Below are 25,692 nucleotides of genomic sequence, written 5' to 3' on the forward strand. Positions count from 1 at the left end.
TCGATGTTGGCGTTGCGCGCGTGCACATCAGGCCGCACAGTGTACACTGAAGAAGCCATGCAGCATCTGTAAAGGCAAACACCTACAGATATTACATGAGGTCAACTCCAAGAGTTCCAACAACAGAGGAGATTCATGCCTGCTGAGTTCAGCCACAGAAACCTTGTACTTGGATAAGCCTACAGACTGCAGAAGAGTTCTTCTCAAGGTCATCAGAGTTCTGCTTCACTACCAAGGGAAGACACTCGACACTTATGCAGTGCTGGATGACGGATCGGAGCGTACTATCCTACTCTCCACAGCTGCTCTCAAACTTGGCATACAAGGCACAGGTGAGAGTTTATCTTTGAGAACAATTCGCCAAGATGTCCAAACCATCACTGGTTCCTCCATCTCCTTCCAGTTATCTCCAGCAGGTCAGCCTCAGAAGATCTTTCAGATCAAAGCAGCCTTCACTGCCAAATGCCTTGGACTGGCTGACCATTCTTATCCTCCTTCACTCCTGAGCAAGTACAAGCACCTTAAAGATCTTCCCCTGCAGCCTTTTGAGCGAGTGCGTCCCCTACTGCTCATTGGAGCCGATCACTCCCACTTGATAACCCCAGTTGCACCTGTTCGTCTTGGATCACCAGGTGGGCCAGCCGCCATAAAGACTCGGCTTGGATGGGTGCTACAAGGACCTGCTCGACTCCTCCAAACTCAGCTGCAGCCACAACAATGCCTTTTCCTCTCTCTTAGTCCTGCAGAGTTGGAGCTGAAAAGAAATGTAGAGAGATTGTGGCAACTTGATGTCTTACCTTACCGGTGTGAGAAGCAGGTGACAAGATCGAGAGAAGATCAAGAAGCCATCAACCTTTTGGATGCTAAGACAACAAGGGTAGAGGTCAGTGGTGTCCTACGCTACGCCACACCGCTGTTGCACAAGAAGGACTTCCCCTGCTTCCAGGCTCCCAAGGAAGCCGTCATGCCTAGCCTCAGGAACATGGAGAGACGTCTTGCAAGAGACCCGGACAAGCCAACCATATACAATGCAGAAATTGAGAAGCTGGTGACTGCCAATGCTGTAGTCAAACTTCCCTCTGAGAGCCTTACTCTTGAAGAGAGTTGGTACATTCCACACCATATGGTCAACCACAATGGTAAAGACCGAATAGTCTTCTACTGCTCTTTTCAGTATAAAGGTCTCAATCTCAATGAGTGGTTGCTGCCTGGCCCTACCTTGAGCCCGTCTCTCCTGGGTGTCCTCCTCCGCTTTAGGGAGCATAGCGTAGCCATCAGTGGAGACATACGTGGCATGTTTCATCAGGTACTGCTCTTACCTGAAGACAAGCCTCTGCTACGCTTCCTTTGGCGTGACATGAGAAGAGAAGACCCTCCTGACATTTATGAGTGGCAGGTACTTCCCTTTGGGACTACTTGTAATCCTTGCTGTGCATCCTTCGCTCTACAGAGACACGTCTCCATGCACAATACACCAGATGAAGATGTGATATTCTCTGTGGAGAAGTGTTTTTATGTAGACAACTGTCTACAGAGCTTTACATCTGCTCAGGAAGCACGCCACCTGCTCAACAAGTTAAGGGACCTCTTAGCATCTGGAGGTTTTGACATCCGGCAGTGGGCCAGCAACGAGCCAGACGTTGTTAGTCACCTCCCGTCAGATGCCAGATCTACCAAACTGGAGCTATGGCTCTCTCAAGACAAAGCTGAAGCAAAGGAATCCACCTTGGGTCTAGGCTGGTCTTGCGACACTGATGCCCTAGGATTCAAACATCGACCTGTCTCGTATAGTGCTCCTACAATGAGGAACATCTACCGCGTGTTGGCAACCCAATATGACCCCCTGGGTGTCCTCCTACCTTTCACCACCCGGGCAAAGGTGATCGTCCAACAGCTTTGGGACAAACATCGGGACTGGGATGATCCTAAACTCCCTGAACCCCTCTTGCAGGCCTGGAGAGTATGGGAATCCGAACTTCAGTACTTACCTTCCTTGATGTTGCCAAGGTGTTACTTACCATCTGTAATGGACAATGCTCAGGTGACACATGATGTCCACATCTTCTCTGATGCCTCAGAGAAGGCATACGGGTCTGTAGCGTACCTCCGGTCAACAGCACCTGATGGTAATGTACACGTAGCCTTTCTCCTTGCTAGATCCCGTGTTGCCCCACGGAAACAACACTCAGTGCCCCGACTCGAGCTATGCGCAGCTTTAACTGGAGCACAGCTAGGGAAACTCCTCTTGAATGAGCTCACACTGCCAATACAAGAAGTCACCTACTGGACAGATTCCACAACTGTTCTCCATTGGCTGCAATCCCAGTCCTGCCACTTCAAGGTATTTGTGGGTACCAGAGTGGCAGAGATTCAGGAGGTGACCAACTTGAAGTCATGGAGATATGTGGACTCGGCCAGGAACCCTGCAGATGATCTCACCAGAGGAAAGAGTCTGAAAGATTTGCTTGGAGAAAATAGATGGATCCAAGGACCACAGTTTCTCCTACAGCCTCCCAGTGAATGGCCATTGAACCCTTCGGAACTAACTGGTGATGACGGTGTAGAGCTAAGAAAGACAGTCTTCTGTGGGCTAATCACCTCACTACCACCTGTGACAGACGGATCCAAGCACAGCAGCTGGCAGGAATTACTGGAGGCAGTAGCTGAGGAGCTTCATGGGGCGGCGGGTCTGACGGGTCATCCACCTGCAAGCACCTTCCAGGAAGCAGAGCTTTTGGTGCTGAGAAGGGTTCAGATGGATTGCTTCTCTGAAGACTATCAGCTCCTGAGACAAGCCAAACCGGTGCATCCTAACAGCCGATTAATCTGCCTCTCTCCTGAGTTTGATGAGTCCACTCAGCTCATCCGAGTGGGAGGCCGTTTAAGGCTGACTGAGGACCTTGACCCTGCCACTGTGCACCCCATTGTCCTGGATCCCAGTCACCAGAACACTCGGTTGCTTATTAAGGAATATGATACTCTGTTGTGTCATCCAGGACCAGAGAGAGTGTTTGCAGAGCTCCGCCGGAAATTCTGGATCCTAAGAGGCAGAGAGGCTGTGCGAAAACACCAACGGATATGTCAAGAATGCCGTAGGTGGAGGTCTAAGCCAGCTTGCCAGAAGATGATGGACCTTCCACCTCCTCGCCTCAGGCTGTTTAAACCAGCATTTCATTCATGTGGAATGGATTGCTTCGGCCCCTTTCTGATCAAGGTGGGGCGCCGTAATGAAAAGAGGTGGGGCCTCCTGTTCAAATGCCTTACTATGAGAGCCGTGCATCTGGAGATCCTTACCTCTATCGACAGTGACGCCTTCCTCATGGCTCTTCGAAGGTTCATTGCCCGCCGTGGTAAGCCTGCAGAGTTATACTCTGACCAAGGCACTAACTTCCGCGGGGGAGAAACTGAACTGAAAGACGCCTACAAGCAACTTAGCCCTGACCTGCAACAACACCTTGCCAAGCAGCAGATCAGTTTTCATTTTAACCCTCCTGCTGCCCCACATTTTGGCGGAGCGTGGGAGCAAGAGATACGCTCAGTTAAGGCAGCACTTTACACCACTCTTGGCTCAGATTCCGTCACAGAAGAAGTCCTCAGGACCGTCCTTACTGAGATTGAGGCCATTCTAAACTCCAAGCCCCTAGGATATGTGTCCGCCGACCTGGCAGATCCCGATCCAATAACGCCTAGTTGCCTTCTTATGGGGCGGCCGGATGGTTCCTTACCTCAAGTTGTTTATCCAGAATCTGAACTGTTGGGCAAGAGAAGATGGAGGCATTCCCAGGTGTTGGCAGACAGGTTCTGGACAGCATTCATCAAACATTACCTTCTTGGGCTGCAAACCAGAGGAAAGTGGCAGAATCCATCTCCAGACGTCAAAGTTGGCATGGTGGTGATGTTGATCGACCACCAGCTACCACGCTCATTGTGGCCAATAGGAAAAGTGACTAAGGTCTTTCCAGGCCCTGATGGCAGAGTGAGGACTGTTGAAGTGCAGAGAAAGGACAGAGTTTACACCCGACCTATCACCCGCCTGATTGTGCTGCCAGAGGTCCAAGACCAAGACGACAACCCTGATGATCCGGATGGACCCTAGGCGGCCTTGGGCACAAATTTGGGGGCGGCTTTGTTGGAAAGGCCGTGTCTGTGCGCATGTGCCAGTATGAACATTTCCCGCCGTCACTTCAAGTTAGATGCAGCAGCGGAGTGAGAGGGAGAAAACGTTTGTGTGTGAGGTGTGCGTCAATGCTGAAAAAGTGAGTTGTTCTGTATAATTCCTGTATGTTTAGAATGGTTTGAGCATTGTATGTGATATATGTTTGAGTGTTGTCACGTAGTTTGCTTAGATACATGTTTATAGCTCGTCAATAGAACCTAGCATTTACGGAGATTACATGCACTTTGTAATTCCTTGTAGTTCGTGATTAATGTTGCTATCTCCTTAAACTGTAACCTGTTTCATATCTACACTATGTTAGCACTTATATGTGACATTATTTGCCTTATTAGACCCGTTTCTGACGATGTATGCCATGTGTAAGATGTAACGTGTTTGTAATTAGATTAGTGGCCACGTTCGTGGAAAATTCCAGAGCCCTAGCCTACAGTCAAACGGTAATTCAGCTGGCCACAAGGTGGCACTATTGTATTGCATTTCAATGGCAATTACTGTTTTACATTAGAATTAGTCATTATAATAGAGAAATGTCAGTTTATAGTGTATTAATGCAAGTGATGCAAATGATTATGTAACTTTATAATGGGAAATTAACAGACACATTATTTCTCGTTTATTCTTGTTTATTCCAGACCACACATACATACACTGATACACGGAAACAGTCATATACATACATATAGCCATTGGAATATAACAAGCAGTGTACCTTATTGTGCTTGCTGTGCTGTGTAAATCCTTCAACACCTCAAGTAAAGTGCTGGATTGAATTGCATCGACTCTTTTGTGTTCTGATCGACACCCCAGTGAGACACCCATCTTAAATACATCATTCCTCATACAGTCCTACAATTATTTACCAACCCAACACCCATTTAACAGTGGGGGTGATGTGCTGCCAGGGCTTAGTGTCTATTAAGATCACACTTGTATATTAATTTTCCAAACTCTGTAAAATACAGACGTTTAGAACATAGCAACATTGTAGCATATGACGGAGGTGGCTTTTAGCTAGTTACATGGCAGTAGGCTATGTAAAATAGTGATGTTTCAAAGCTAAGGTTCATCAGAATCCTGGGATATGCCCACTTGGGAGAGATGGAACTAACAGCCTTTGGCCATATCAACCATCCATTTAGAACTAGTAACGGCAGTTTGTCCTGCAAGTTGAGAAATTAGTTTATATGTGGCGGATAGAATTGGTTCTATAAACAAGACAGTTTTAGCGATTAAAACATTTATAAATTAAATTAACAGCAAATGAATACATGCAACGCAAGTGGCAACAATGGTATAAGATAATGGACTCCACAGCGTTCGATTCCACCACGAACATGCATTTCTGTCTGTGAACCGAACGCCATGGAGTCCATTATCCCTTAGGCTATTTAAACACGTATAGGAAGGGGGAAAAAAACTTGTGTTTCGGCTTCTCTTGCCGAAACTTGCCAGAAAGTTGTGGGTATACAGAGAAGAAGGATACTCAGAAGGATACTCAGGACACAGCCCTGGGGGGGGGTCCTGTAGGAGTCAGAGAGGAAAAAGTTGGACCCCATTCTCACCACCCGGCATCGTCCTGACAGGAAGTCCCACCAAACCCCATTTTCTAACCCAGCATTGTGAGAGGTTAAAGTGTCTGCTAAATGTCCGCTTTAAGTCCAGGACCCAGCTGCACAGACTGAGGTTAAGACCGAGACTCCCAAGCTTGGTGTTAAGTTTGGACTGTGTGGTGTTAAATGCTGAGCTGCAGTCAGCAAACAACATTCTGCAACTTTTCTTCTCCAGGTGGGTCTGTCATAACATTACACATACACCGTACTCATTCTATAGATGCTTTATACTGTATAAGCTATCATTCAAGCTGCACTAATCACCATCTCGTTGGTGAGCTCTCTTTGGCAGCCCAATTGCTGCAGGTTTACATCACACCATAAAATCTGGTTAACACTATATTAAAAACTATTAAAAAGCCACAGGTGGGAGTGAAAAATGGTTAGTGGTTACTTCACCTCATTTGAATTGTAAGGTTGTGTCAGAATTACTTGAGGTGAGCACGTCACAATAAATGTTGCTGTTTGGCACTGGAAAGCTACAGGGTTGAAACAGCTTCAGGGGTGGGTTGCATCATGAGTGGCGGCCTGCCCGTCAGATCTTCTCATCAAACGGCTTCTGTGGCAACAGCTCCGAGCCCAAATATCATCTTGTGTGGGAGGCCTGGTGTTTGTTTTATTCGAAACCTCGCCTCATACTTTTGGTTAACCATTATCTTGCATCAGGTTTGTTGTTCCAGTCGGCAGTGCTGATCGGGCCTGAAACGAGTGGTTTGTTTAAAATGTGGGTGGCTGGCTCGATTCAGACAGCATTAGCTGAGGCAGCTCTGCTGGACCCGCTCAAGAGTATTTTAAACCTCCCCACAACATGAATGCCTCATTCAGGCCACAGGCCCCCCATTCCTTTCACTGCACTGTCGCCACAACCTGAATACCTTCGGATGTGTGTACAGAGAGCCATAGCCATGCCTACCCCCGAATACTCAAACATGTGTACTCGCAGACAGACATTCTCACCGCACCTCCCAGAGGCATATAGCATTATGACGCCTTATTGGGTCATTACCTGTTAAATGCCACTACAGGTTAAGTGTACTGATACCTGTGTCATTAAGCAGACAAAACACAATTGCCAGTCATCCCTTGCACTCTAAGTGTGCTGTGACATTGCTGTCATAACCAAGTAGATGATAACATATACGCACACTCACAATGACATACAGTAAGCACACTACTACACAGTACACATGCATGTGCACACACACACAAACACACATAAACACACACGCACACACACACATGTAAGCACATGCACACACACAGACACAGACACAAACACAAACACACACTCACACACACACACCCCACATGCGTAAGCAGCCAGTTCGTAAGAATCTGGGTGGAGTGTGACAGAGCTAGTCACCCGGCCTGGCATTCCATTCAGACAGGGCATGCATGAACTGGGTCCCTACTGAGGAATGCAGACATGCAGACAAATAGCTGCCTCCTCAATCAAGCAACAGCAATTAAATCACTTGTGTTTTTACTCTCCTTGACAGATGAAAGAGGCACCTTATCGGTGGTGTGATCAGATTAGACAAAACATGCATCACAAAGTTTCTCACGCCACTTTATTAACACAAGACACTTGCCCTTGATGCAGAGGTATTACTATAACGACAAATCAAGAAGTGATTAGCCAAATAAGGTAATTTGTCGCAAAATATTTGTTTCCTGATTTACAAAAAATCCTGCCTTTGTGTGTGTACTAATCGAGTATAGGCTACAGTCGGCATAGGCCTAGTTCAATTGAAACGATAAGGAAATGATGTTTATTTAATAAATAGTGAAATGCTCATAAAGGGATGACTGAGGAAAATCAACAAACAGCAAATGAGTAAATAAATGATAACAATAAATGATTAAGAACTCATGTAACATAATTGTTTCCCTTTCAATTCCCTCGCAGATTGGGGCGATTTACATGTTCCATGTAACAGCGATACAGCTTTCAGGGTATAATTCTCCCATTAATATTTCATTGCCATCAAAGTGTGTTTTCCAAAGGATAGGGTGACGTGCTGGTCAATCCCTCCCACCCCCCGTGCAGGCCCTCAGCTCAGCTACAATCCGGCCGGTCACAGGCTGGGCGGTGGAGGACAGCTGTGGTGTGGATGTGGAGGGCAGCGCCTCCGAAGTCATCTTATCCCGCGCGCCCGAGCGCAGGGGCACCTGTAGCGCCCCGGCAGCAACAGTAAATCACGTGACCATTTCCGCGCGAGGAAATCCTAATCCCGACGTTGATCTGCCCGGGCCCCGAGCTCCGCGCGGCTGATAGAGGGCACGCTGAAACCCGAGGCGGCGGCATTAAGAATTAAAAAGCCAGGGAAGTGGTCCCCACGCTCGCCTTGTTTTGTCATCAGCGCTCCATTAGTGTCACTTTAGGCCATGTGGCCCCCTCCTGCCGCCTTCATTGGGCCTGAGTCAATATCGGGAAAGCCGGCCCGTTTTGGCCCAAATGGTTACAATACACCGTCTTCACGCCTAAAGAGCTGACAAAGGTTATTATAGTGACCCGCTGAGCAGACATGGAGGAGAGAGCTCCAGAGGATAAATCGTTACTCTATCGGCCCCAGACACAGTAAGTAATGCGGAACACTGGTGCCGAGGTGATGGCCCTGTTCATGGGTGTGCTTAGAATGCCACTAGATATGAGAACTACATTATGTGTACCTCTTTCAAACCAAAATGTTAACTTTTAAAGCATTCAAACAAAATGTCATATTTTGATAATAGTTAGTGAATTTAATGGATCTTATGTCCATACAATAAAACACTGTTCGGTTACACTTTACTTGACATAAACATAAACATTTATGACATAACGCTTCTGTTATTGAGTGACATTCTGTTAGGGTTAAGATTAGGGTTAGTTTAAGGGTTAGGATTAGGGTTTGGGTTTGGGTTAGGGTTCATGTCTCATGACAGGGTCATGTGTTCATGACAGTGTCATGTCACTCTTATGTCGATACTGTCAAGTAAAGTGTTACCCACTGTTCTTTGTCTTTGGTCTCTTTTTTGTATGATTTGATGTGCAGAAAAAAATCACATAATAGCATAACTTTGTACCATGTGGTCATTCTCACTATTCTGTGTGGGTGTCCTAATCTTCTGTAAACAATTCCAAGCAGCCTCGGTGTCCTGTGCTGAAGTACACTGAGGCAGAAGGCCGTGGGGGAGGCAGGAGGCTGGAGGGAGGTGAGGTGACACGAGCGGGTTGTTTATGATGTGGCCTGCTCAGGTGGTCTGCTCCTGCACCCACAGCCTCCACAGATCTATAGCCGCTGCCACTGCATCCCCACAGGCACAAAGCCACAGGGTACCCCACCCGACCCAACTCAACCCCACCCGACCCAACTCAACCCAAGGCAGCACAGGGCTGCCCTCACAACACTGTTTCACATTACACAGGCCCTCAGTGCTGATGCACACAATACACATATCAGTCTCATTACGGAATGACCAGTGGAGAAGTCCTTTGACCAATGGGAATGAATATTTGACTTCTCAAACTTTATTAAAAGACATTATTTTAATAGTGAAAGTGTGTTTGTGGGTTCTAGAGAATTTTCATTATCATAAACATGGATATGAGAAGCCAAAAGCACTTCACTCTTACCACTGTGCTTCTAGTCTGTCCTTATATAGTAATGTCTCTATAATACTACATGACAGTGTGCCATCATGCACACAGACACAGATGTAACACACACACACACACACACACACACACACAGAGAGAGAGACACTCACAAACACCATACATACACTAATGGTTAAAGATTTCTCTTTCTTGCTTCTCCAGAATGTCAATAAATAAACCAAATAGCATTAAGAATAACTTGAACTATATGATCGGGGCTCTAATTTGATAAAATTAGTATCAGTGTTTTAAGGTTTGGCCATTTAGGTGAAATCCTAAGCCAAAGTGGGAGTAATTTGGTCGTAGGGAAATTGATTTTGAGCATCAGCACTTTCTCATTTTCAAACAGAGCCTTCGGCTAACCAGGTTAATTTCTGTTAAACGCATTACCCAGGTAGCTCCTGCTCTCCCTCGCAATGATTATGTGTCGGAGTTGAGGGATTAAAATTTCGTGCAAATAAGAGAATTATCATGGTCCCTGACTGGAAAGGGAAATTAAGCGCCGCCATTACGCTCTGTCTCAGGGCCCAGAGCAGAGATTAAAGATGATATTATTAGGAACAGTTGGAGTCTCCATGGGATGAAATAGAGATTTCTATCAAATGGGGATTTCTTTTCTGTCTTCCATTGAGCCAATTTGTCAGGGGGAGCTGTTTACAAAAGATCTGAATGGATGGATATGAATATTATATACTTAAAAAGATGCTACAAATACAATTTGATATTTTTGTCATAGTGACAACACTGCCAATCTACATGCATGCATGTGTAAGTAGGCATAGTACAGTGCTCGAATTACGTGGGAGCCAGAGGGAGCCGAGCTCCCATAGAGTGAGGACTGGCTCCCATGAAAGCAACAAAGTCAAAAACCTGAGGGGGTCTCTCATATCTGAAGGTGTCTGGCATTGCAATTTAATCCTAACAACCGCTTATTATCCATCCCTGTGCGATCTCTTACCATTAAAGACGTTAAATTAAAATATAGGCTACTACGGGACGTAGACCTACCCTATACGCTCTTGAACGCAGCATGACACATCACCACCACACCACTAGACTATATGAGCAAACCGTATACGATCGTTTTGACATCACTCGCAAATCTGAAGAAGTCACCCTGCTTTGATGCGAGTGTTTTGTCTATTTACATAGGCGTTCATTGGGCTAGCCTATATGGTTTGATATGTGCTGAAAAGTCCTGTTTGCTGTTGAACTTGCGCTTTACCTCTTCTATGTTGATTGACAAAGCCATAAATTATGGCCCATAATGCAGCCTACAATGATTGTGTTGTCTGATGATCTGTAGCTATCCTCTGCCATTCAGAGCTCCGGAAAGTTCCCAGATATTTTGAAACACCTAACAATCTCTGATGTCGGAATATTCAATGGCTACCCGACAACATCTCAGTGCAAACTCCAAAATTGTTCGTCTATTAATTTTCCACGGTTCAACAATACTAGAACATAGTTTGGCTGCAATGGCTTATCATTTCTGCCAGTTAGTGCTTTTTCCCTGTCTATAAGTTATACTACATGCATTATTGTGTTTGACACTGAGGATAGCCTATCTGAGACGGTGGTCTGGTTCAAATGAGTTACGTTGTGAAATTGAGAATGGCACAGACTAAATCGTTTAGTCTATTTCTTTGTATTGTGAAATTGAAATGAAATATGGACTATTACAATCAATAATATGTTGAAATTAATTAAAAGCAATCAATTTCTATGAAAAATCTATGTCTGTTGTGTGCGTGTGTCAAGGTAAAGCCTAGGCCTACCGTGCGCATATTGTACGCCTAGGCTATGTCATCGCCTTGTTAGGCTATGCACGGGGTGTGCCAACTTTTTATGAGATAGAGAGACCCCCTTAAAGACAAAAACATAATTCGAGCCCTGGCATAGTATATCAAAAGTCAGCATTCTCTCTAAAGTCCAGCACTCTCTAAAGCCCTGAGTCTTCTCTGTTAAGTTTCCATAAGAACAAAACAGAACCTAAAGTGCCCATAAGTATGGCAGATTTGTGTATGGGCAGCTCAATCAATGTATGTTGCAGCCCAGAACATCCAAAAGAGCCCAGTCCCTGCAGCAGCCTGTCCTGTGCGTTCTGTGGCCGGCATGTGGCATTTGGGTGGTGCTAAGTGTAACCATGTGGGGGAACCTGACACTGCTGCTGAATGGGCTGAAGGGTTAACCTGGGCAAGCAGGAAAGCCTCAGAGCCCTGGAGATGGATGGTACTTCATTCCCTTTCAACAGAGAGAGAGAGAGAAAGAGAGAGAGAGAGAGAGAGAGAGAGAGAGAGAGAGAGAGAGAGACAGATCGGCTGGTACACTGAAAACAAGGAGAGTGGAGAAGAGAGACTGAGTGGAATGGCTGGTTGGTTGGTGAGAGGGGAAGATAAAGGGGAGAGGTAGAGAGTGAGAGAGATGGAGGTAAGGCACTCATCTAAACGAGAGGCAGAGAGAGAGAGAGAGAGAGAGAGAGAGAGCAAAGTAGACTGAGAGGAGGAACAGAGACAGAGAAAAGAGACTTCATCCATCCGGCTCCGTCTCAGGGGTTTCTGCGGCGACCGTGCCTTCCAGTGCGGCCGACCGACAGGAGGCATTTACCGTACGCCATCCGGCAGCCAAACAACAAGCAGCCACACTAATGGGCGAAAAAAGCAAAAAGCCACAAGCCACACGTATCCAGTAAATAGCCGACTGACCGCAGTCATAGAAATGCAGGCCTTTTCCATTCTGTTTGATTCCACGCGCCAGGTACACTCCTGTGCCCATTACAGCGTCCAGGCCAGCCGTTGTCTGACCACTGTTGTGACTCCTGTAAGTTCATCTCAGGGAGTGTGGTCGCATCCCAGGCTCCCACTGAAATGAGAGGAGGGAGCCTCCAGGAGAGGCTGTGTGGGACATGGAGAGAAAGAGAGAGAGAGAGAGGTGGTGGGAGGAGAAGAAAGATAGGAGAGGAGATGAGAGAGAAGAGGAGAGGAACAATGGTCTGCCATGGTTCAAAGACTTGGTTTGCCATTAGCCAGTGTATTTCATTCTCCTCCCTGTATGTATATAGCCTATGTATGTATACAGACACACACACACACGTTTGTGTGTGTGTGTGTGTGTGTGTGTGTGAGTGTGTGTGTGTGAGAGAGAAGTGTGTGTGCTGGAGGATTAGAAGGGCCACACGCTGATGGATCTTCCTGAGGTCAAGTGGGCAGTTCAGTCCCCAAACAGGGATTGGGGGTTGGTTGGGTATCAACCCATGCTCGCCATGCCTCAAACCTCCTGTTGACTCCAGCATGTGCTTTAAGTTAAGGCAGCGACTGCGTCTGATGAGGGGTTAAGTGAATTTCCCAGCTCACCGGCGTCTGGGCTTATTTGCTTTGTTCAGCTCTGCAATGGATTACAAAGAGCCCATGCCCTCCAATCGCGTGCCCACAAATCCTCCCCAGGTCATTACTGTTACAGAAATGGTGTGATTGAGGCCCCTTATATTTGACTTTACACAGAGATACTGAAACCTGACACACACTGTTACACCAACATTGCACAGACCTTCAGCATTCACACAGGGCCAACTAAAACTGGCATGTCTGTAAGACTGAATTTGATCAAGGTAGAATTTTTTGGCTTTCTCCCTTGGCACTGTTTCATACACAGGCTCAGAGATTGTTTCCACTTAGCCCATCCTTAATGTCAGTCTTTTGAAAGGCGAGCTAATCTTCTGAACTTCAGCTGAATGCTCCTCTGTTCACTGCCCTTTCCTAAACAATTCTGCATTCTGTTGCCGCTTGAAGCCTGAAAATTGTTAAGCATCCACATACTGCTGTTGGGATTGTTGCTCTCTTTGAAACTCTTAGCTCTTCTTATGTTCTTCTTACGTCACCAGCTCTCTCTCTCTCTCTCTCTCTTTCTCTGTCACTCCCTCTCCTTTTTTCATTCTTTCACAGACGCTGTTCAGCAACAGCACTGGCGCCTCCCTTAGGCTGTGATTAAAGTCAATGAGTGAAATAAGATACAAGGAAATTGAAATGATTAGCTTTTATTGTAACCACGGCGACTGGCAGGGCTGCCTTGCCACAGAGCAGGAAGGCAGGGCCCATAAAGCAGGGCCACTCGACTGTGAAAATATGAGTTGGGAAGCACAGCGCAGTGCGGGGAGGAGAGGGAGACGAACGCTGATTATATGCTGATTTTGCGCTGTGCTCCATGAAATGCGCCTGACCTCATCACGCAGTCCCATGACTTCCTGGGACGCCACTGGACGCAGCTGAGTGATCGATCATGCCGTACGGCTTTAGTCATTAGTCAGCTCGTATTTTTCCCTCTCTGGAAAAAAGAAACAAAATACTAGCTAGCAGACATCTGAGTATATTTTTGCTCTTATTTTTTGTGCATATATTTATTAGCTGTTAAAATGACTTGCATCATGGAAAACGTCAATGATGCCTGGCATGAATGTGAATGCTACGAACCCTGTTGTGGAAACCATAAATTTGAGAATGCAAAAGGTACTGCCGTTCTGTAGATGAGCAATCTGATGAAAATTAAAATGAAGGCCTCAGCTCAGCTTACTCCCCTTGGCACTCCTCTGTTGCTTACAGATTTGTTTGATCTAAACTCTGTGTGTCCCCCCCCCCCTCCGCACCCCCAGCCCCCCAAGTCATCCCACTAGTCCGCCACACTCGGGCCTGGCAGCGGAATAAAGGCTGCAGAGCCGCACAACTGTGCACGGGCCGGGGCCAAGCGGGCAGGATGCCATCGGTACATTTCCACATTCTCTCATCGCCAGCACTGCGCTTCCTCTCTGCAGGCCATCCATCACCCGCCGAGCGCCACGCGCACACCAGGCGCTCTCTCCCAAACATGCCACGCCGGCTGGTCGGCCGGCCAGGGGCCTTCACCCCCCGGGCTCCCCGCGCTGCGCCACACAGCTACAAAGCCACAGGGGAGGGGGGAAGGATGGGTTACAGACCAGTTGGTGGACCACGTGGGCAAAGAGTGAGAATGTGGGCAAGAGGGCCACCGTCTCAATCCAGGGCAGATGAAACGGCTTCGCTGGCTCCTTTCCTCTCCTTTTCCTCTCTTCGCACCTCCTCCCCCCTCTCTCCTGTGGCCTCCGTGATTTTCTTTTTGAAGCCAAGGGGTGTATGTTTTTTTTTTTTTTTAAACGGCCGGCAGCCCGGGTCTTGGCAGACCTCCGGCTTCCCTGTGGGGGCACAAATTGTCACGGCCACCGGTTGGCCAATACCAAACCACCGTGACCGGGAAGGAAGTGACATCATGCACCCTGGCTTGGCGTGCGGGTGTGATGGCACTATAATAGCCATAGCACTGCGCTTCTGACGCCTGCCAAGAGCCGCTTAACCGCCGGGAACAGCGACGGCGGCAGAGAAGGGGGTAGCGCACTGCCACAAACGGCATCTTAATTTGTCCCAGAGAGCTTCCTGTCAGGGGGGCTCCAGCCTCCGCCCCCACCCTCACACCCTCCCCCTCCCTCCCTCGCTACAGGAGCAGTGCCTGACATGGATGTTTGTTTTCCTGAGCTTCATCTGCTTGTTGTGGTTACTCTGGCTTTATTTTTGTGACTCCACAAAACACACACAGGACCATAGCAAATGGAGATAATGCACAGAAGGCCACATCGCTGGCTTAGCTGGACCCAGTTGCCAAGATTTGACCACATGACAAGAGCTAAATATTTGTTTTCCAAAAACTCAGTGCATCAATTGTTCTGTCCATTTTTTCTGATTAATAAAATAAATGGCGCAATTCTTCTACAAATGGCTTTGCCCTGGCTTCATGGAAAATTTTTGTTTTATTTTTGAAGTGAGTGTACTACGACATCAGATGGGATTTAAAAATATAAATTTCATAAGCAGACAGCGTTGATGTCAGTCGCATAACCGGAGGCCTGTGGCATGACTTCATCACACTGAAGGAGAGTTTGCAAAAACATGCTCTAGTGAGATCTCTGCACTGCCGGCTTACAGCAAATTTAAACGATGCTTCTTATTTAGGCAAGCATATTACATTGCAATGCGATACTGGATTACATTCGGCAGAAAGAGGAGACGGGCTCTATTCCCCCCCGCCTCCTGCTGAACCTTCCACTCACTTTAGGATGTAACTTCATCACTGATGTGCTGCCAGACCCGTTGGGGGAGCTGAAGTTTGGAAACACCACGCCCCATCAAGGCCTCCCAGTCTGAGGAGAGTGTTTAGCCGCGAGCTGAAACACACAAACATAAAGCTTCATCCAAGAGTGATATCTGCCTCAGAGGATTTGCAGTTTAATGGACTGAGCTAAATGCATTCCATCTTGGCGTTACCAGGTGAATAGGGCCATATCTGGTTTCTGCACACTGTTTTTCTCCACGTCTCATTCCCATTAGCGCTTATCCATTTTCACACTCCGCGGGGTTTTCCCTCTCCCCCCACTTGTAATAGGCCCACTGAAGAGAGCAACACACCTTTAAAGTTCAAGGTTCTTTGATGTAACATAATGTATTATACTGATTTAATGTATCATACTGACAATATGTGCCATGCATAATGTTTCAAATCAGTTTTGCACTTTAAGTTTTTGGCATAACTTACTGCCATGCATTGTTTATTCATTGCCCACTGAGTAAGACCATGAAAGTAGATGGGCATGTGCTGTGTTATTGTTTTGAGACATAGTGGTTGATGATTCAACTATTCTGTCTTTTATCTCAGTCCAAATACTATGATTTGCCAGTCAACAAGTCAATGCATGCAACAGCAGCTGTTGCACAAGCATCATCATAAACATGAAGATCAAGTGATCCAGGCAATCAATCACGACATTTGTTATTAAAACACTTTTGAATGCTAAATGACTGGTGTCTACTTCATTTTAAGCCCGTAAACATCAGTACAGTTCTCCACAACCAAGCAAGGGTCAACTTGTCACGAATCTGCGGCTCAGTAGGTCTACAATAGGGCTCTGATGGTGTGAACTTGAGAAAAAAAGAGTTCCCTGGCCTCCTTTATTTCCTCCGCGCTAAATTGCGTGTTAGCCGTCCAAGCATCCGATGTGAGGAAGCTGTGGCCATTTGCGCATCCCGCCGAAAGGAACCATTTGATGTTGGGTCACATTTTCTGCGCCGGCAGAGAGACAGATAAGAGCGACTGTTCCTCTCACAGCTGTGTGTCCAGGGGCTGTTGGCAAACGCATCTTCCAGCTAGCTTCCTCCACAACAGGCCATTGTGTCACCAAGTGAGAACTGCAGCATCTAATTAAGGTCAGAGGGAAGAGAGGATGGGAGCTCAAGATGCGGGGGTGCAAGAGAGAATTGTTCTCCACATATGATGAGGGAAGGGAGACAGCATGCGCTGGAGTTATGTGGTTTGGAATGGTGGGAAAATAAGACTCGCATGTGATAATACTTTGTTATCCCTGCCTTCATTCCTCACCTGTTCACTGTAGAATATGTTCAATACATACATGATATTCATGTTCAAACTTGACTGACTGTTTTGTTGTCTGTTGCGCATCCACCAATGCCTTCATGTTGCTGTTGAATGGTCTACATTTACATTCATTCATTTAGCAGACACTTTTATCCAAAGCGACATTCAAATTAGGATTAACATTCAAGCTGCATTGCAACGTCTAGAAAGGAGTTATTTTTAGTAAGGAATCTGTATTTCTGCCCTTGGCTATTTGGTGTGCACACATCCGCACTGATAATAAATGTTTCACTATAGTTAAAGTCCTAGTTCTATACTCACCTAGAGTCTTGTTTCAGTTCCCTCATATTTGCCTGTCACTTCTTTCTGCTTCTTTTCATTTTCTTTCAACTTTTGGGCATTGTTCTGCTTATAGATCTCTTTTGATGAGAGCACATTTGTTTCATTAGGGATTAAAGGACTGTAGAATGTAAATATGTTTTTCTGGTGGGTAAAATGTTTTAGATCATTGCAACTGTGACAAAATAATCCATTGTCATTGAACTTTGATTCCCAAAAGCAATGCTCAAATGTGTTTGATTCGTGCACTGGCAGATGTGCACATTGCTTAAAGTACACTAACACAAATACACACACATAGATAGAGAGAGAGAGAGAGAGAGAGAGAGAGAGAGAGATCAGGACATTGTATGTTACATGGTGCCCTCTTGTGGCACGAGACCTTCTTTGGTTCTTCCATCACAGTCCTGTCTCAAAACATAAATACTACTGCAATTCCACATTCCATTGTCCTCCACAATGAGATGGACAGAGCCACCATGGTACTGGTTTTTATTTTCCCTTCACGTTTTTGTTGTTTTCAGGCCCTAAAAGTCTGAGCACTAATTATGATAATAAGCATGCAGATTAGTCAGCATTGCTTCAGAGAGTAGACTGGGAGACATATGTTTATCCACAGTTCTCTGGCAACAGCAGGGCTTTGGTGGTTGATGCTTGTGGAAAAAAATATAATGGGTCTTAATTGGAAGTTTAATTGTCAACAGCACTTCAAGAATGATGAGAGAGATGGTATTTGAATATGTTTCATGCCTTCCCCATTTGCCCATATTTTGTGCTTGTGCTCAGTAATGCTATAGCCATGGTTTTTAAGCACATGGTGTGCCCGGAAAATCACTCAGAGAAAGTGTACCTTGTATGGAACATGTTATGCTATCTTGGACCGTGAAATCAATGGAGAGCATTAGGACTATCTGAATGGGTTAATGGTGAGATATTTGTCTACGCACAATTGTATAAATGACATATAATGTGGTGTGCGATATGGAATTAAGCAAGGCATGCCATGGATGGTGATGCTGCAATTTGAGTGTGCATTCGGATTTTTATGGGCAAACAGTGTAGAACACCAACAGAGAGAACACATTGGCGCCTGATAGGCTCTACGAAAGGGGGGACGGTATGGAGAGAAAGGAAAAAAATGTTGATGAAAGCAAATGAAAACAGACAAGCTGTAGTAGGCCTACAGGCTACAGCCAGGCTGCCAAACTTACCACAGGAGCCAAAATTAATGTATGAGAGAGAGAGAGAGAGAGAGAGAGAGACTCTGTATGTTTGTGTGTGTGTGTGTGTGTGTGTGTGTGTGTGAGAGAGAGAGAGAGAGAGAGAGAGAGAGAGAGAGAGAGAGAGAGTATGTGTGTTTGTGTGTGTGAATTTGTAAAAATGGGTGGTGGCTGATGATTAATAAATCAATGCATCATGGAAACCGAATGAGAATTAATTGTGTGCTTCTCTGCTTGGATTTCCACGCTTTTGTCAATAGCAGAGTAGCATTACAGCTCTGTGCAACGGAGACGCATGTTTTCTTTGGCCAGGAATTAATAACTTTTCATTCAGTGCGGAAATGACAGGGATAGCAATTAAGGAAATGGAATGATTTTATTGGCCATGATGTTTCTATTACTTTCCAGATGTTGGACAGCTGTAAGAGTTCTGGTCTTACAGATATGGCAGTCTGAAGGACTTGGAAGTAGAAGTTTGAGTTATATTTAATGAAAATTGTGCTTTCTATGATTCGTATGTAATGATGAACAACAGAACATGACTGGTTACTGTTCCACTATTTTAATATGACAGAAAGATGCACCCTCATAGTATATTCACGGTGCTTCAAATGCTTACATATTTTAATTTTTAATTTTAAAGTACTAGTTTGTGTGCATACAAAATTGTCTATAAGGATAGATCTATGCGTTTTTGTGTTGGCATGGTTACATTGGTTGCTACGTGCAAGTGAGAGAAAAGGGAGAGAACAAACTCATTTCTTTCCCTCTGTCCCAACAAACACACACACAGACACACACGCCCACCCTACTCACACCATCATCTGATCAAATACACTATTTACAAATTATTTGTTACATCCAATCTTTCTCAAACACTCAAAATTCTAATTCAAATTCTTTACATAATTGGTATCCAATAGGATTTGTTTCCTGACTACTGTGTCTTTGACCAACCAATGTTTCACATTGTTTTGCATTGTTGTGATGGTCTTACATCTGGTTTCCAGTGAAAATGCATCACCCCATTACCATCGCCTGTGATCTGGAGGATGCTTTAATCTGAGGCTATAAACTCTGCTTAATTACATCCTCTTTAAGTGCTCAGTTAATTATAACATAATCAAACAGGAAATGCATCTATTTTAGTCAAACCGACAGACTGTGTTAAAGATGCTCTGCAGACAGTTGTTTATATCCCCTAATTCTTGAGTGTAAACTACAGAGACACACATAAAGTGCCATGCACTCATGAGTTTAACCTCTATTTGTGCTGAACAGGGGGGGGGGGGGGGATCAGTGTCCTATACAATATAATATATTGATAGGCTAAATGCTTAATTAAAAAAAAAAGTGAGTTTGAATTAGGCTACAGGCTGTCCTATATCAAACTGCTTTTCTTCTATTACCGACACTGTGGAGATTCTAAAGAATTTATCAAGTAAGTTGTTGGTAGCCTACCATAAACAGTAAGTGAAACTATTCACCAAATTTTATCTTATCAATAACATGGGGAGACAACACTTGCAGAGAGGTCGGCCTGTGTAGTATACAGCAAAAATCCTTGATCAGCCTACTAACTCCACTTCCACACTGTCTGGTAACCTACCAGTGTTAAAAGTCAAATGAATATATCGAAACGTCACTTCCTGTTTACAATATTCAAGATGGCGTCTGGTGTAGAGGTAGGGATTGCTATGCTACATATTTCGAAAAATTTAATTATTGGTATTTAAACTGCGCTAACTGGTTTATTATTTGAAATTCAGTTTCATTGTGTCTGTATATTTACGACGGCAGATATTCATTGATTCTCCCTAGTTTTGACTATTCACTAGTCGTCGCCGTTTTCCGTCGGGCTTTTAGCTAGCACTAACTGTTAACGTTAGACAACGTTGTTGAGGTTGTTGGTCGGGGAAAAACTACGACATCAGTGACTGGCTAATCATGTTTATGAATTATATAATTGTACGTACGTAGTGGGAGAAGAATAAGGATTAAACACAGTATTATGAGTGATGTTAAACTCACTTGGTAAATGCGGCAGTGTCGGCGCTAACGTTATTTGTTCGGTGTTGGTGTTATTAAGTTCGAGTGCTCAGCTTAATGTCATGTTAGACCCTTTGTCTTTTGATCCGTATTATATTTGGCGCAGTATTCATAATGATAATAATATTCATAATGATCTGATAAGTTTGCCTATATTAGCTGTTTTCAGTCATCCTGTTAAAACTCACGTAGGTGTCTACGCCAGTTCCTGAAGAAGAGACAACAGAAAGCCTCGCATCCCAGAAGAGAGAGGAGAGGTTAAGAAAGTTCCGTGAACTTCATTTCAAAAGGGTGAGCGCAACAGTGTTTCTCAGTGATATTGACTATGCAAACTGGCTATTTTGTTGCTGCTGGGAAATAACAAACAATGAATTTGTTGAAAGAAGCTGATTAAAGTGTTGCAGTGGTATCCCATTATTGTGGTATACCATGGTATACACATTGTGTACCAAACAAACCCTGTATGGATATAAAAGTGTCTGGTAAAGCATGAAACATGTCAGACATATTCACATGAACCCATCTTTGAGAACACCATCCTAAACCATCAATAACCATTACAAAATGCAACATCGAAATAATTTTTCACATCCTGGCTCCTAGCTAAATCTGTCCTGCTGACTTACTGACACTCAGTACGGTGTCAAATTACAGAATACCATGCAATTTATATTAGTATTATACAGTAAAAAAAAACTCATACTATTGCATCCCTAACTGATTATCATGCTCATTAGAGTTGAGTAGTGAGTATGGTGTATGTCTCTGTTGCAGAATGAAGCTCGCAAACAGAACCATCAGGAGGTAGTTGAGGAGGACAAGAGACTGAAACTTCCATCTAACTGGGAGGCAAAGAAAGCTCGTCTGGAGTATGAGCTAATGGTCGATGAGAAGAAGAAGGTGAACTTTTTGCCCTTCTTTTTTGTTACTTTAAATAAGGTGATAGACTAGCATTTTCAGCAGATTATGATTAATAACATTTTTTCCCCAATTCATATTAAGCACAGAGTTATATTTTGGTTTGCTATCTGACGTTTACCTATTGGAAAATGTTTTAATTGTGATTCATATTGTGTTAAACATTTAAAATAAAGTATTCTTTTGAACCAGCAAATTTCAAATGAGGCGGCAGGCAAAACGTTTTTATATTAATAAAATAGCCCAAGTTGCAATATATCAGCGTCTCTGTAGCAGCCAGTTGGGACGGAGCTGTGCAGTATGTATGTTAGGGAGAAGATTACATTGGTGCCGTGTCAACGATGGGAGTGAGGTTTAGGGGGATGCGTATAATGGTAGCCAACAGGGACATAGCTGAGCATTATGCATGCTGAGTAAACCTCCCTCTTGACACCTTAAGAGATGTAAGAGCTGTAAGCGATGCTAGCACCCATGGGTTTTAGCTCCCTTGCTAGTGCACTCGCCTCCCAATCTGGAGGTGCTGTGTGTTGCGGGTTGGAGTCCAGACTATAATGCTTACAAAAATAAACATTTATTTTTAACTATTAGTGCTATCTCATGTCTGTGCCATCCTTATGGTCACATTGGAATCAGACCTGCTAATTCTTAAAGCTAACACCTGGAAGGTGCTTATGAGGCTTTCAGAATGAGCAAAGAGAATACAGAGTTCTGTATTTTCTATGATTTGAGGCTTTCTATATTCTGTATATTCAATGCTTTGGCAACACCATGGGCTTTTTAAATGGTCATGTCAATAAAGAGTATTGAATTAAATTAAATTAGATTGAGTGCCATGCAAGGGGTCCATGTCAGGCAAACATTGGTTCGCACCACAGACACAGCTCTGATAAACTGCTGTGTGGTTTGTAGGAGTGTGCAGAGCGTGGGGAGAACTACCACCGTGTGAAGCTGCTTGAGATCAGTGCAGAAGATGCTGAGAGGTGGGAGAGGAAGAAGAAAAAGAAGAATCCAGACCCGGGTTTCTCTGGTGAGTCCTGTTCACACACAGTGGAAGCGCACCACTATTCATTATACTGTGGCCAATATGGCTGCCAGCTGTTGCTCTTCAAGCCTTAAGGAGATGAATTGACAAGGGAGGGGGCCGAGGGGGAAACAGTGGCTGTTATTCATTGGTCCTGGCAATTATGCTGTTATTCATTGGTCCTGGCAATTATGAACTGAAGAGTTTTTCCTCTCCCACTGACTTTGTATCTCTCTCTCCATCTCTCTTTATTTCTGGCCAAACCAAAAGGCTATGCTGAAGCCCAGCAGCGCCAGTACCAGCGGCTCACCAAGCAAATCAAGCCAGACATGGAGAGCTATGAAAGACAACGAGAGGAATAGTACGTTCCTTGTGCACTTTTACTTGACTACCTACTTGACTACCTGCTATGCCAGTTTTATGCCTGTTAAATGATAATGGAGATGAATTAAATGTTGCATGTTAAATATTTGAATGTAAGGAATGTGGACTGATGAAATATAGTGTGCACAGAGTACATTATGTGTGATATGGAACCTTTCTGGTTACCTTTCAGTGGTGAGGACTTCCACCCCACCTCCAACAGTCTGATTCATGGAACCCACGTGCCCACCAAAGAAGGCGTCGACCGCATGGTCCAGGACCTGGAGAAGCAGTAAGTGGGAGGTTGGAGGGGAAGGAAAGAGACCAGGACATGGCTTAACATTGTGAAAAGACTCCTCTGTTCAAAAGTGCAGTCATGAATAACAATAGATGATGGCATCATCTGAGTCGTCTATCTTTGCCGTGTACAGCGTTGGGCCAGACAATGCCAATCTGAAATTTTGATTAAGCCTGAAGACGTCGCAATTAGTCATTAGTGGTTACCCTTTAAATTGTTATCTGCATCAGTTTATATTTTGTGTTCTAGACATCTGTGTAGACAACAAAGCTATGAAAAATTGGGGCGATTTGTAGAATGACCATGTGCTTTAACCTATGATGTCATGCTATGGGCATTTAGTGCTACTTTTCATGATTTTCCATGACAAACAGCACTTGGAAAACTGATAACGTGTGTGCATGTGTTTGTTTCTCTCTTCAGCCTTGGTGTTCTAGGCCAGATTATGCTTTCAAGATCTATTTTTGGGTGTCCTATTGTAGCCATAGCTTCTGTGAGAGATTAGCCAATGCAGTCGGTGCCAGGCCATGACGCATATCTCCATGCTTTGAAGATGCTTGGAGAGAGAAAAAAAATGACAGTGTCTGTGTTAGCTGTGCTGCTTCAGCGGGCTTGAAAGTTGACTGGCTCCATTGTATTGTCAGCTCCTCGAATTAACTGCATGTCAGAAAGTGAAGCAAGACCGTCTGGAAAAGATTCAGTCGAGTGAATCCTTTTTTCTAGGGTATTCAAAGCACAAATCTCTGTCTGACCCTGTCACTTTTACCTCTCCTCACCCCTCCAAACAGGATTGAGAAGCGGGCTAAATACAGCCGCAGACGAGCCTACAACGACGACGCGGACATTGACTACATCAACGAGCGCAACGCCAAGTTCAACAAGAAGGCTGAGCGCTTCTACGGCAAATATACTGCCGAGATCAAACAGAACCTGGAGAGAGGAACTGCTGTGTAATCGTAGGTCAATGTTCTAGACGTTTCCGGATTCAGCAGCTGTCCATCAGCTTGTAAAAACAAAATCACCCATAATTTCTCTTCTGGGCGATCCCCTGTTATCTTTGTGGAGAACAAGCTTCTCTTTGTCTTCTGGTTGAAGGGTGGCATAACAAAGCAGTGAGGACTGATATCATCAGAGGTGACTGAAACAGATTTCTCTTACATTTCTTTATATTATTTCTTTTAAGCAGGCAAAGCATTTGACCATATAACTATTCATTGATCATGCAAGGTTTCTATTCGCATCGGTATTTTTTTGTTTATATAAATGCATTCTATTCCAGTTTTATGATTTCTTGTTTGTTTTGCATAATAAACAACTATTGTGTTTATTGATACATCTTTTAATTACGTTTCCTTCTATCTGTGGGAATTGGTGACTCACATTGGTTGTTTGTGCGTGTGTGTGCTCATGTGCTTCCCAAGTGTGCGTGAGAATTCAAAACCATTTATCTCCAGGGGGCATACTGCCAGTGTGCCACATTAAAAATACCAGCCAAAGAATGCATTAGTGTAGGTGTACGGAGAAAAACAACAATTCTGCAATTCAATTTGGTGACTTTATCGGGCTCATCTCAGGCCTCGGAGCAGAGCGACATGAGAAGAGAAGGCTTGTGACCTGAAACTAGATCAAAGGAGACAATGAAGAAACTCATGCTGTCATAATTGGCCATGTCTTCTGTCCACACTCTCCCAAGTCCAGCAGCTGATTTCCTTGGCGTGCCTGGTCAAATGGGTCCTCCTGAGGCCTGTACAGTATGCCAGGGGGCCCGAGGACACGGTTTGACTTTAATTAAACCCCTGCAAAGCTGAATGGAATAAAAACATCTTACATGAAGAGAACAAGTCAAAGATGCAGCACTTGCAGCCGACTATGAGTAGTCGTGTGTGTGTGTGTATAGATGGGGCGGTGGGGTTCTTTGTAACGTGTCACACCATCATATGAATCAGATAAGTGCATGTGATACCCACATGTGGTAAATGAATGTTATGAATTAGCTTTGGAGGGGGTAAAAATAATTGCCCTGTTTGGTTTGTGGATGGGGCGGATGCGTGCGAAGAATTAGTGATTGTTTATGACTTACCCCATACATTTCCACTCAGTTGCAAAATCCTAGGATGAGGGGCAACATGATGACAAGGGGTCAAGTCAATACAAAGCATCCCTCCTTGAGATATTCCCATCAGTCACAGTCAAAATCAGTGAGTTTTATTGTCACTTAAATGTTCAACTAAAGCTTCAGAAAATTACTGAATTGTATTGATAATGTATCCACACATATTTGACCTAATTACTCATCTGGTTATTTACATATAAACCCATTGATAAAGCCACCTCAGAACACTGAACAGATGAGCATCACAAATATCTTCCTATGTTCTTATTGGTCTGTCATTGTAAGTTTATAGAGATTCCAAGGATGATTGTATTTGCATGTTTTATTTACAACATACCACCTTAAAACCATTGTAGAAATCTGGGTGGTTTGTTGATGTGGCCTAATTGAGGTAGCCTACCTCATTTGCTACTTGTTTTCACTGTCTAAGTGCCATTACCGTTTATAATAACATGACCTCAACTGCAAAGGGAACGGTAACAATGACACAGCCAGTTGCAGACAATCCTACAT

General features: G+C 44.6%; 1 protein-coding gene across 1 annotated transcript; it reads left to right on the forward strand.

The window, feature by feature from the left end:
* The first annotated feature begins 20,064 nt into the window (after window positions 1-20,064).
* On the forward strand, window positions 20,065-24,399 carry syf2 (SYF2 pre-mRNA-splicing factor). Its single transcript, XM_076299633.1, has 7 exons — window positions 20,065-20,102; window positions 20,659-20,757; window positions 21,241-21,366; window positions 22,294-22,411; window positions 22,676-22,766; window positions 22,962-23,060; window positions 23,855-24,399. Exons 1-7 carry the CDS (start codon window positions 20,085-20,087, stop codon window positions 24,018-24,020), a joined length of 717 nt encoding a protein of 238 aa, XP_076155748.1. The 5' UTR covers window positions 20,065-20,084; the 3' UTR covers window positions 24,021-24,399.
* The last annotated feature ends 1,293 nt before the right edge of the window (window positions 24,400-25,692 follow it).

Source organism: Alosa pseudoharengus, unplaced genomic scaffold (genome assembly GCF_046254945.1).
Source record: "Alosa pseudoharengus isolate Yale_2024_CS ecotype anadromous, Long Island Sound unplaced genomic scaffold, YU_APseudo_1.1 YU_APseudo_1.1_scf_22, whole genome shotgun sequence".
Lineage (NCBI taxonomy): Eukaryota > Metazoa > Chordata > Actinopteri > Clupeiformes > Clupeidae > Alosa > Alosa pseudoharengus.